Source organism: Saccostrea cucullata, unplaced genomic scaffold (assembly GCF_032062105.1).
Source record: "Saccostrea cucullata isolate Sc308-1 unplaced genomic scaffold, CSIRO_AGI_Scuc_v1 ctg1956, whole genome shotgun sequence".
NCBI classification, from domain to species: Eukaryota; Metazoa; Mollusca; class Bivalvia; order Ostreida; family Ostreidae; genus Saccostrea; species Saccostrea cuccullata.
The window spans coordinates 12239-24740 of NW_026918132.1; the positions used below are offsets into that span (position 1 = coordinate 12239).

The 12502-nt window shown below is 34.7% G+C and overlaps 1 protein-coding gene across 1 annotated transcript in view; it reads left to right on the top strand.

Annotated features, from left to right (window-relative positions):
* The window catches only part of LOC134252694 (E3 ubiquitin-protein ligase rnf213-alpha-like), an 88641-nt gene that overhangs the window by 10174 nt on the left and 65965 nt on the right, over positions 1-12502 (top strand). Inside the window, 5 exon segments of the mRNA XM_062735232.1 lie at positions 19-183; positions 2477-2673; positions 6396-6691; positions 7181-7401; positions 10026-10250. Coding sequence (XP_062591216.1) covers positions 19-183; positions 2477-2673; positions 6396-6691; positions 7181-7401; positions 10026-10250 — 1104 coding nt within the window.

A 12502-nucleotide genomic window follows, 5' to 3' on the forward strand; every position in this document is an offset into this window, starting at 1 on the left:
AACTCTATTATTTTGTAGAAATGTTATGATGACAAGAAGCAAAACTGAAAGTGTGGAAATAAATTTTTGTGCCATTGCATCACCTAAATTTCTTGTCAATCTATCAAATAGTCGAGTTTGCTTGAGATTCAGTGCAGTTGAGTTAGGAGGAATGAATAGTTTTTGGTCAACATCATGGACACAGTAAGATTTTTAGTGTAATTACTAGGGATGGCAATCAAATGCAAAATTGCTAATTGGTTAACTGCAAGAAGTTCCGACAGATTAAACAGGTCGAGGAAACTATTTTCTGTGATGTCGGAATAAATTTACATGTTAAGTGGGGAACCAACGTGACTGACAAATTGACCAATCAGCTCAATGAGTTGCATTATGGGCTACTACAAAAATACCACACGTGTGTTTTAAAAAAGCCAATATTTTAAATCACTCTCGGAAAAACGTGATGCATTTTTCCAAGCATTTTACACACTTTATATGCTATGAACATCATTATCTACTAATTCCATGCTCACATTTATATACAAATGATTTACAATGATTAAAATTAGGGTTTTCTCCACTCCATTGTACAAATCCGTTTGTTGACAGTTTCCCCCCGTGCTGTTCTTCTTTCAGTGAAAAGTCAATTTCACGTGACTATTCCTTGGTTCAAAAACAAATATTTACATTTCCAATAAATTTCCACTATGATTCTTTACAAAATAAAATGCAGTATATTTTTTCATGAACTACATTAGGTATATCACAAATAAGCATGAATATCTCCATTGTTACGTCATAATACCACTCTCACCGTCAAAAAGTAAAAAAATATAGTGCACACTGTTTTGTTTTAAAAGATGACAGTTGAACGGCGTAAATTTATGGCAATTTATCAGAAAAAATAATGTAAATATAAGAAATGAATTTAATTTTTTGAATATTCATGAGGTATATGAACTTCAACGCTTCACGCCGGCATATTTATCATGAAGCGCTAACGCGCTTCATGAAATATGCCGGCGTGAAGCGTCTTAGTTCATATCTCATGAATCTTCAAAAATTAAATTCATTTCTGAAACAAACTCTAAGGTGTGCTCACGTATTGACATTGTTTACAACGTATACAACTTTGAAATACATGCTAGTTACGTTCTATGATCAATATGCAAATGGGTTTATATGACAGGTAAATTAAAAAAGTGCAACTTAAGTGTTTTTGTGTGTTTTTTTCTTTGTTTATAAATTGATACTTTTAATTTCTAGTAACAAATAATTGAGCAACAACTAATTTAACCAGTCATGGCAAATCAACGAATATAGAGTTAAACAACTCGAATCTTATTTACCTGTGAAGACTTTGTGAGCGGTATTTCAAAGTACAATTTAACAAGGAAAACTGACTTTGCTTGTTAATGTGAGCATGAAGAATCTTAATTAGTACCTAATCTTTGTATTTTTCATAAACACATTTCAAAAAAATGTTAGCTGACTTTCCTGCAGTCATTTGAAATCGCGTCCTAAATTCCCTGACCCACGTGTTTGTAGTAAAAATAAACATGTACGGTAGTAGACCATCATGCTTTTCGGCTCATTCACTGGATTGGACTGTTGTTTGCTGTGAGCACCTCTGTGCGCAATCGCAACAATATCCATATAAGGTAGTTTCCTCGACCTGTTAAATGGTTAATTCTATCAATTTGAAAATACACATTATCAAAGAACATGTAGCTCTTTCGATGTGTACAGGTACGTCCGGCCGGCATAGAAAAATTTAAAAAGATGATAGAAGTCATTTTCGCTAGCCAAGGGTTTCTGATATGCTACTCTAGATCTCCTCATGAACCCTTCGCATAAGGTGTTCATAGAAGTTAGGGTTTTTTCTCTCGATCTGTCGACCAATCAGCTATTATTTTTTTTGTAAATGACGATATTTGCGCTCTGGATATTTCTTGACTCTTTAATCTCGGAAATGAAAAACACAAGTAAACAACTATTAGTAAGATAACATGCGATTCTATGAATAGGTATGGTGTCATACACTATCTTCTATATATGTGATTGAGAATCTTGAGAATATTGAAGCTTCCAATTTGCACTATAATTGATAAATAAACATAACTCAATTATTGCTTCTTAAATATTATTGAAAAAAAAAATTGATTTAATTTTTTTAAACAGGCATCTTTATTTCTGTCGATGACACAATCTGTGCGTACCTGATTGATTAGAGATCATGTGAAAAAAACAATCCTGATTTTTGACTTCACCGTACGCCAAGGGTTTAAGAGGAGAGTAGCTTATCCGAAACCCTTGCCTAGGGAAGATGGATAGAATTTAATGCCCTGTTCACATGGAGAGTTTAATTCGAATTAAACATAAGTTACTGCAAATTAAATCTGAATAGCATTCACAAGAAGAGTTTAATGCGAATTAGTTTAATTTGAATGAATTTACTGCACATTAAATTACTTCTTATTTTGATATTTTTCAGTACTGTTGATGGACATTATGCAATATCATCAAAGGTGATAGTTCCAAGAAGTGTTCTACGTGACTTGGGATTAACATACTGCTACTGTGTCCTAATTAACAATGACTATAATAATCCAGTTGATGAGTATTACTACAATTATATCAGAACAGATGCAGGGAATAAAAGAGAACTGTCTCATAGAGACAATTTATCAGGTATGAATTAGTACATATAGTGTTTATATAGTTATATATATATATAAAAGTCCTAGCGATTTTGCCAACTTAAACCTAGATTTACCTTAAGGTTCGCAGTGACTGTACTTTTGTGATGATTGACTCATTTTAAGCTCAACTGAGTTGAAAGCTTAAGTGTGCTTTTCTAACCACCTGTTGTTTCTTGTCCATCCATCATGTTCTTCCATCTATAAAGTTTTCACATTTTCAACTTCTTCTCAAGAATCACTGGACCAATTTCAACCAAAATTGGTACAATGCGTCCTTGGGTGAAGAGACCACGGTTTAAATAGTTAAAATGGAAGGCCAAAGCCTACTTAAAAGGGGAGATAATCAAGAAAAGACAATTATATTAGGGTCATTAAAAATATAGGAAAAGAATCACTGGGTCAAAAAGCTGAAACTTATCTGGAAGCATCCTGGGGTTGTGTAGATTTAAAATTTTCAAAATCATGTTACGTTCTCCCTTGAACCACTGGGCCAGAATACTGTATACAGGGTTATTTTTGCCCCATGTTATTTTCGCCCTTTTGCACTTGGGAACAGTTTTGCCTCGTTTTAAATTTGCCCCATCATAGTTCTGTTTAAGAAATTATGCTGTGCAATTTCAATTCACTCTGTCTTAAATTCGCCCATTCGAGAAGAGGGTGAAAGGGGCGAAAATAAAATGGGGGCAAAAATTTCCCTGTATACAGTAGCTGAAATTTTCTGTATCCTGGGTTGATGTAGATTCTAAATTGTTCAAATCATTATCTTAAGGGGAAGGGAGGGGCCACTATAGGGAATCCAAATTTAACATTTAAATATATAAGGAAAACCTTTTAAAATCTTCTTCTCAAGAACTATTTATAGCCAGAATTAAAAGCTAGCATCCTTTGTTAGTGTACCTGTAGATTTTAAGGACAGATGATACAAAAAAACTTTTGTCAAAGAATTCGAAAATAACAACTTGGTTCATGTTTAAAATATAAATAAGTAAAATGAATAACTTTCATCGCGTAGTTTTTAAATTTTTATTCAAATTTACACAAAAATGGAATTTGAAGTGAAAAATATTTGTATAGATTAATAAGAATGGTTTCAGAAGGGCAGACTTTTGAACACCACAGAGGGTTTACAATTTCTTTATATTCTAGAAATTTATTATTTGCATCATATGCAATGAAATTTGACCAAAAAATATATACCAATCCAGGCATCCATTTTTTAGCTCACCTGAGCCAAAGGCTCAAGTGAGCTTTTCTGATCACATTTTGTCCGTCGACCGTCCGTCCGTCTGTAAACTTTTGACATTTACGACATCTTCTCAAGAACCACTGGGCCAATTTTAACCAAATTTGGTACAAAGCATCCTTGGGTAAAGGGGAGTTTAAATTGTCAAAATGAAGGGCCAAGTCCCTTTACAAGGGGAGATAATCAAGAAAAGACAAAAATAACAAAAATAGGGTGGGGTCATTAAAAAATCTTCTTCTCAAGAACCACTGGACCAGGAAAGCTGAAACTTATGTGGAAGCATCTGTGGATAGTGTAGATATTAAATTGTTAAAATCATGACCCCCCTGGGTAGGGCGGGGCCACAATAGGGAATCCAAGTTTTACATAGAAATATATAAAACAAATCTTTAAAAATCTTCTTCTCAAGAACCAATGGGCCAGGAAAGCTGAAACTTATGTGGAAGCATTCTTGGGTAGTGTAGATATTAAATTTTACAAATCATGACCCCAGGGGGTAGGGCGGGGCCACAAAAGGGAATCCAAGTTTTACATAGAAATATATAGAACAAATTTTTAAAAATCTTCTTCTCAAGAACCACTGGGCCAGGAAAGCTGAAACTTATGTGGAAGCATCCTTGGGTAGTGTAGATATTAAATTTTACAAATCATGACCCCCGGGGGTAGGGCGGGGCTACAATAGGGAATCCAAGTTTTACATAGAAAGATATTGAACAGATCTTTTTAGAATCTTCTTCTTGAGAACCACTGGGCCAGGAAAGCTGAAACTTAAGTGAAAGCATCCTGGGGTAGTGTAGATATTAAATTTTACAAATCATGACCCCCGGGGGTAGGGCGGGGCTACAATAGGGAATCCAAGTTTTACATAGAAATATATTGAACAGATCTTTTTAGAATCTTCTTCTCAAGAACCACTTGGCCAGGAAAGCTGAAACTTGTGTCGAAGCATCCTCAGGTAGTGTAGATTCTAAAGTATTAAAATCATAAAAAGGAAGAGGGTAGTGGGGTACGATAGATATAGTAAGAGGGGAAATCTGGTAAAGAGCTGCATCACCCAAGTTACTCAGGTGAGCGATTTGACCCATGGGCCTCTTGTTGTTTGTATCATCTGTCCTTAAATTGTCAAAATCATGACCCCTGGCGATAGGGCAGGGCCACTGTAGGGAAGCCAGGTTTTACTGTTACAATGAAATATATAAGAAAAATTTTTAAAAATCTTTTTCTCACAAACCACTGGCAAGAAGAGCTGAAACTTCTGAGGAAGCATCCTGGGATAGTGTATATTCTAAAATTTTAAATCATGCCCCTCGGGATGGGGCGGGGCCACATTTAGAGGGAATCCAAGTTTTACATGAAAATATATACAGTTAATTCTCGATAAACCGCCACCTTTTGTAATTTAGAAATCATGGCGGTATAACGAATTTGGCGATGAATTGAATTTCCCATCTTATAGAAAACCAGAAGTAGAGTTACCGTTCTTAGAAATTTCATTAAGCGTTTCTATTATTAGTATTACATGTACATGTATATAAAAACATATTTCTGATTGAAAACACTTCAAGTAATTTTTTGAAATGTACAATTAAGCTAAAACAAAATGTGCAGTTATAAAAAAGATGCATGTAAATCTGCACGTCTGATATCAGAAAAATCGTCGTGATATATTGCTGATAGAATGTAAAATGAATTCTTGCATAAATTCATTGTTTATGGCATCATTGTTAATGAAACGTTCACAATTTATACCGTTTTAGTATTTTTTCAGCAAACTTTGCATTGTTTAAAGCGGAGATCATCAAAATAATATCGTTACCGGCATACTTTAAAACAACCGCTTTCATGGCTAATGACTAAATGATTTTTATTTAACGGAAAACAAAATTATTATAACAGTTCATCTTGAAATTATTGTTTTTTTAATTCTTGTTTAATTACTTAATTGCATGTATCTTGTCCGCCTTTGCATGCTTTACAATAGGGATAGAGTCAACCAATTAGATGCGCTTCACTGACCCCATGCACCTGTGGCGGTATATTGAGATAATTGACACTTAAAAATGGATGTTTGTTATGAAAACAGGGTGGCGGATGGCGGTATGCGAATTTGGCGTTATAAAGAGAATTTTGTATAGCAGGAAAAAAGTTCCTGAGAAATCATGGCGGTATTGCGAAAATGGCGATGAATCGAATGGCGATAATTCGAGAATTGACTGTACATAATCTTGGAAAAATCTTCTAAAATCTTTTCCTTAAGAACCACTTTACCAGAAAAGTTGAAACTTAATAAGTGAAAGCATCCTGGGGGTAGTATATGTTCTAAACTGTTAAAATCATGATACCTGTTGGGTAGGGTGGGGCAATTTAGGAATTACAAGGGGGCTAATCTTGTCAACAATTTGGCCTAAGTTTTTCGGATGAGTGTTGTGGGCCATGTGTCTCTTGTTCCATTTTGTCTCATTTTACAGATATATGGTGGCAATATGATGGTGTGCTCAATCCGTTTCCAGAGAAAGGTATCTGGCAGAAAATTAAGACAGCTGCGGGCTTTGATGGATATGAGAAGAAAATGGAGACTGATCTTTTCTTGTTTGTAAAAGGGTACTTCCCAAGATGGAAACATTTTTTCACAGATGGAATTGATAGTTCCCCTGCTGATATTACGAAAACTTTGGATATGCTGTACAAAGGGTTAAAAAAGGCTTATTACAAAAATTTGAAGAAGTGGAAAGTAGAGACAGATTTCAAACAAACTGTTGGAAAGGTATACAGACAAAAGCACATTTAAGTGTCTTTATTATCGTATACAAATTAAATCCTACAAAATTACGCGTTTATTGGCTTACCTGACCATTCTGAAAGCTTAAGTTAGTTCCATGAAAAAAATTACAGATAAAATTGGTCACAAATTGTCAAGTTTTCATGCCCTACTACTGTAAAGTACAATGAAAGTGGGGTAATAATAATGATGATGAAATAGAGAACAAAATTTACTGAAAGAAGAAACAAATAAAAGGCCTTTCTGGAGGAAATCTACTTTTATGGAAATTTTTCAGAAGTAGATTTTTTTAAAACTTCTATATTCATGATATTAGCAAAGGCAATTTAAGAACTACATTTATTAAAGCAAATTGAATTATCTAGCTTTTATTAATTAATTTTTAATAACATTTTAATCATGTACAGTTGCACAGTTTGGAAATCTATAATTGTATGTGCACATTGCATAGAAAATATAAATCATTCATTACAGGCAATATTTGATGTAGTGCGTCCAAAATTTGCAGACCTGCAGAACAACAAAGACATTGTTGGAGCAATTGGCGTGATGTGTGTGTTGGATGACTTTGAAATTGCTTTGAATCAAATAGGGAAAAATATCTTGTTTGAAAGTTTCATCTTGAATGGAAATCACAAAGATAAGAAATGCCCCGAGTACGATACCTTGAAAGAGAACTACAGAGGAATGATTCCGTAAGAAATATAACTTTAATATACAAGAGTGTTTTAAGTAAAATGTAACAGCTTTGTTTTAAAAAGAGGCACTTAAAGAATGCATGAACTTGTACATTTGCAGTTTTAGAGCTTGAGTGTGTGTCGTAATCTTGACCCATGGTCATTTCTTTGAAAGTTTAAGGTCACTATAACCTCAGAAAGTATAAAAATCTTATCAGCCTATATAGCCTTGTATTGAAGATTCATTGTAAGCTAAGTCTTGGTAGAGAGATTGTTTATGACCAGAGGGTGTGTCATGAATTTGATCCAAAGTCATTCTGGCACATTGAATGTCACTTTCAGAAAAATGTATAAAATTTTTGTCTATAGTCTATAACTTTATCGTGTAGAATTACTGGAAGCTTGTATTTGGTAGAAAAGTTATTTATCAATGACTTGACATCACATCTATGTCATTACCTTGACCTAAGGTCATTCTGATAGGTTCAAGAACAAAGGTAAAAGAAGCTAAAAATTCATGACAGGTCTCAACATTTTTGAAGGAGAATCATTGCATGTTCATATTAATGCCCTTTGATGAAGGAGGGCATATTGCTTTGCTGCTATCTTTTTTTAGCTCACCTGAGCCAAAGGCTCAAGTGAGCTTTTCTGATCACAATTTGTCCGCTGTCTGTCGTCGTCGTCTTTGTCGTCGTCGTCATCATTGTCGTTGTAAACTTTTCACATTTTCGACTTCTTCTCAAGAACCGCTGGGCCAATTTCAACCAAACTTGCCACAAAGTATCCTTGGGTAAAGGGGATTCAAGTCAAGGGGGCCAGGCCCTCATTCAAGGGGAGATAATTGGGAATTAATGAAAATTTGGTGGTATGTTTTAAAAATCTTCTTCTCAAGAATCACTGTGCCAGGAAAGATGAAACTTATGGGGAAACATCCTCAGGTAGTGTAGATTTAAATTTGTTCAAATCATGACCCCCTGGGGTAGGGCGGGGCCACAATGGCCGACCAAAGTTTTACATAGAAATATATAGGTAAATTCTTTAAAAATCTTCTTCTCAAGAATAACAAAGCCATAATTGATCATATTTATATGGAAGCATCCTCAGGTAGTGTAGATTCAAGTTTGTTCAAATCATGACCCCCGGGGGTAGGGCGGGGCCACAATGGCCGACCAAAGTTTTACATAGAAATATATAGGAAAATTCTTTAAAAATCTTCTTCCCAAGAATAACAAAGCCATAATTGATCATATTTATATGGAAGCATCCTCAGGTAGTGTAGATTCAAGTTTGTTCAAATCATGACCACCGGGGGTAGGGCGGGGCCACAATGGCCAACCAAAGTTTTACATAGAAATATATAGGAAAATTCTTTAAAAATCTTCTTCTCAAGAATGACAAAGCCATAATTGATCATATTTATATGGAAGCATCCTCAGGTAGTATAGATTCAAGTTTGTTCAAATCATGACCCCCGAAGGTAGGGCGGGGCCACAATGGCCGACCAAAGTTTAACATAGAAATATATAGGAAAATTCTTTAAAAATCTTCTTCTCAAGATTAACAAAGCCATAATTGATCATATTTATATGGAAGCATCCTCAGGTAGTGTAGATTCAAATTTGTTTAAATCATGACCCCCAGAGGTAGGGGGGGGACCCACAATGGCCGACCAAAGTTTAACATAGAAATATATAGGAGAATTCTTTATAAATCTTCTTCTCAAGAATAACAAAGCCATAATTGATCATATTTATATGGAAGCATCCTCAGGTAGTGTAGATTCAAGTTTGTTCAAATCATGACCCCCTGGGGTAGGGCGGGGCCACAATGGCCGACCAAAGTTTTACGTAGACATATATATGAAAATTCTTTAAAAATCATCTTAATATCAAGAATAGCAAAGGCAGGATTGGTCTTGTGACTACTTTTGGATTTAAACTATTAAACTTCTATTCTACTTTTTTCCTAGCCACAGTGCTCAGGTGAGCGATGTGGCCCATTGGACTCTTGTTGTCAGTCTGCTTATCTGTCTGTATGTTGGTCAACCATCAGTTTCCATTCATTTTCTTTGCAGAGGTTGCATATGTAATGAAATGGGAAATTCTGTATACAGATTTATCATAAGATTTTGTATGTCAATTTTAGATTTGGGTAGAATCTTAAGATTCTAAATTGTTCAAGTCATGACGCTAAGGGGTAGGGCAGGTCCACAATAAGAAATCAATTTTACATTGAAATACGGTATATATAAAAAAATCTTTCAAAAACTTCTTCTCAAGAACCTGACTTGGCCAGAAAAGCAGAAACTTGCAATGAAGCATCCTTTGGAAGAGTAGATTCTGAATTGATCAATCATGACCTCTTGGGTATAGAGCGGGGCCACAATAGGAATTACAAGAGGAAGATCTAGTGAAAGAACAGCAGGGCCAAGGTTTATTTGCAAGTTCAAGGTCACATTTAAAAAAAACCCTTGAATTGGCACTTGAAAAATTGCAACAGGGGTATTATTTTATGAGCTTGCTCACAGTGTCTCTACTTTACTTCTGGATTCAAAAATTAATATAGTACTTTTCAGTTTTGAAAGTAACAATTTTGCTCTGACTCCTTTGTTTATCTAAATATCAATGTTTATTTTATTTCAGAAAAGTGCAGGAAGCAATGAGAAAATTGATCAAGTCTGTGAAAAGTGAAGAGGATCCAACATGGCTGTGTTGTCTTCCTCTATTTCATTTTTTGTGTGGAAAGCTGAGACCTTTTGATGAAGTCACTCTCAATGATACCCATAATGCACGAAGACCAGTTTGGTGGGGAAAGGAAGAAGTCTATGAAGAGATGGCATATTTAAAGGGAAAAACAAAATGGAGCAAGTAAGCTCTTTTAGAAAAAAGTGCAATCATTTCCAGTTTAGATTTAAGTTATTATATAAACGTTTAAGCATCATGCTTATAAAAATGAGGATTTTTCCGCATGTGTTCAATTTCCGCGTTGTTCGTGATGAGTTCTGAATCACAGAAAATAAAACAGTGTAAATTTAATACAAAGTTTTCTTCTTTTAGTAAAATTATTTCTTAATGCTTATATCGTAGAGGGTAGAAATAGCGGGATCAGAGGATAAGCGCAAGATACCGGTAATAGGTATAAGCCTTATTGTTTGTTTTCTAATTGACAACTAGCTAATTATATGGGTCACGTTCCTTACGAGAAGCTATTAAACTAATTATACCTGAGCTGCTAGTCAGTTTGGAAGAGTAAATGACATATCGTTGTTTAAATCTTAAAAGATAATATCTGTGGATTTGAGAGTTAGTAAGCAACACAGGTGTATAATCAGCTGAGCGGGTCTTCCGAAATTGACGAGGTGAAGGTCAACCAATCTATTTCTCAATCGTATGAAGTAACCCAAGCTTTACATTTTACATCCAATTCCTTCACAGGCTTAAACAATTGGCAGTATAATCACTGGGACTTTGAAATAGTGAAAATTTGATTCGTGTAAATTTAATATACTGATTTAGGTTTTGATTTGCGGAAAAAACCTGATGCGGAAAAAAAAACTGATATATGGTATACAGGACTGTTGACATCTTTGCTAGCCAAACCCTTGGAGCAAAGATGGACTGTTGAATGATAATAGATTTAATAGATCACTCAAAACACCAAAAGGTCTTCAACTGAACTTTTTTAAACACCTCATCTGTAAACAAATATTTCATAGCCCCACTTCTCACCCAAATGTTTGCGAGAATATGAAGATGCTTGCTTTATTTGATATATTCCGAATGCTAATGATCTTAAGTAGTTTTCTGACAATTTGGGAAAGTCGGGAACAGCATCAGCAGCATCAAGTTTTGACATTTTTATGGCGTCGGGCTTGCCCGATCGTCATCTAGCGATCAGTCAGGTTTACGCGACCGCACGTGTCAGTGAATGCATCTGCAATAGAAAATAGCAACAGCTGTAAACCAATTTCTTTTAAAACGTTCACAATGAATAATAGCGTGAATATAAAATTAAATCAATTGTATCTTCAATTAATACTACTACAAAACAACGATATTATGTTTAATTTTTACGCAAGAAAAACGTTATGGTTGTTGCGGATGAATTTCTACAGTGAGGGTGCGTCGAATGACATGAATCACATTTTGGGACCGATTAATGTTTTACAAACAATCTTAAATACGGTAAAATAATTACAAAATAAACACGAATACAACAAGACTATAAAGATTGAATTTCTTAATCTTAGCTTTACTTTTACGATCCTCAATTCAATTTTATCCGAACAACCGACGATATTGACCAGTAATGCCAGTATTACTGTATTTATCCATTTCCTCCATTTGTTTACAGCGCCCTATCGTAAGTCGATCGTACTTGTAACATTAGAGTCATGGTTGTAGTTAAGATGCAATCACTATACAACGGAACAACGCTCTGAAAATGGCAATTAATTAAAATAATTAATGAAACCCTTCATATGTCTTTGATTGACTGAAAAGAAATTAGATTGATATAGAGGATGGACATTTCTGACTATGTCTGGTCAATTCGAACCCTGGCTCATTCGGCTATTAGACCCTATACTGTATTTGTTTTAAGATTATTTTTCAAATTTCATTATTATGTTACCGGAGTCACTCACTTGACCTATCTGTAGATCTTTTGAAATTGTTTTTCTTGTTCGACGCCATTGAAGCCTTTCAGGCTTTTGATAATTGATAAGAGATGTTTTCTAGAAGAATCTATGAATAAGTCTTTTGAGAGATAAGTAGTAGGGTAAGATAACCAAGCATCGGACACATACCTTGCTTCGGACAACTTTAGGCAATAAAATCTCTTTCAACTTCAGAGTTCCATGTATTTTTTTGTTTCTGAAATGAAGCTGAGGATTTAAATTTTTTGATAATACCAATTATCAATATTATGTTTTGAAATAAATACCCCGAGAATGGCCTTGAAGTTACGTCATATTTTACATCATCAAAGGGGAATGACCTAATAATTAGGATTTTGTCATTTTTAGGGTTATCGTTCTTTAAATTCGACTTCCACGGAACGAGTCGGACTTGGGTTAATTTTGTCAGGGATGGGTAATTTTACATAAATTATAAAGAAA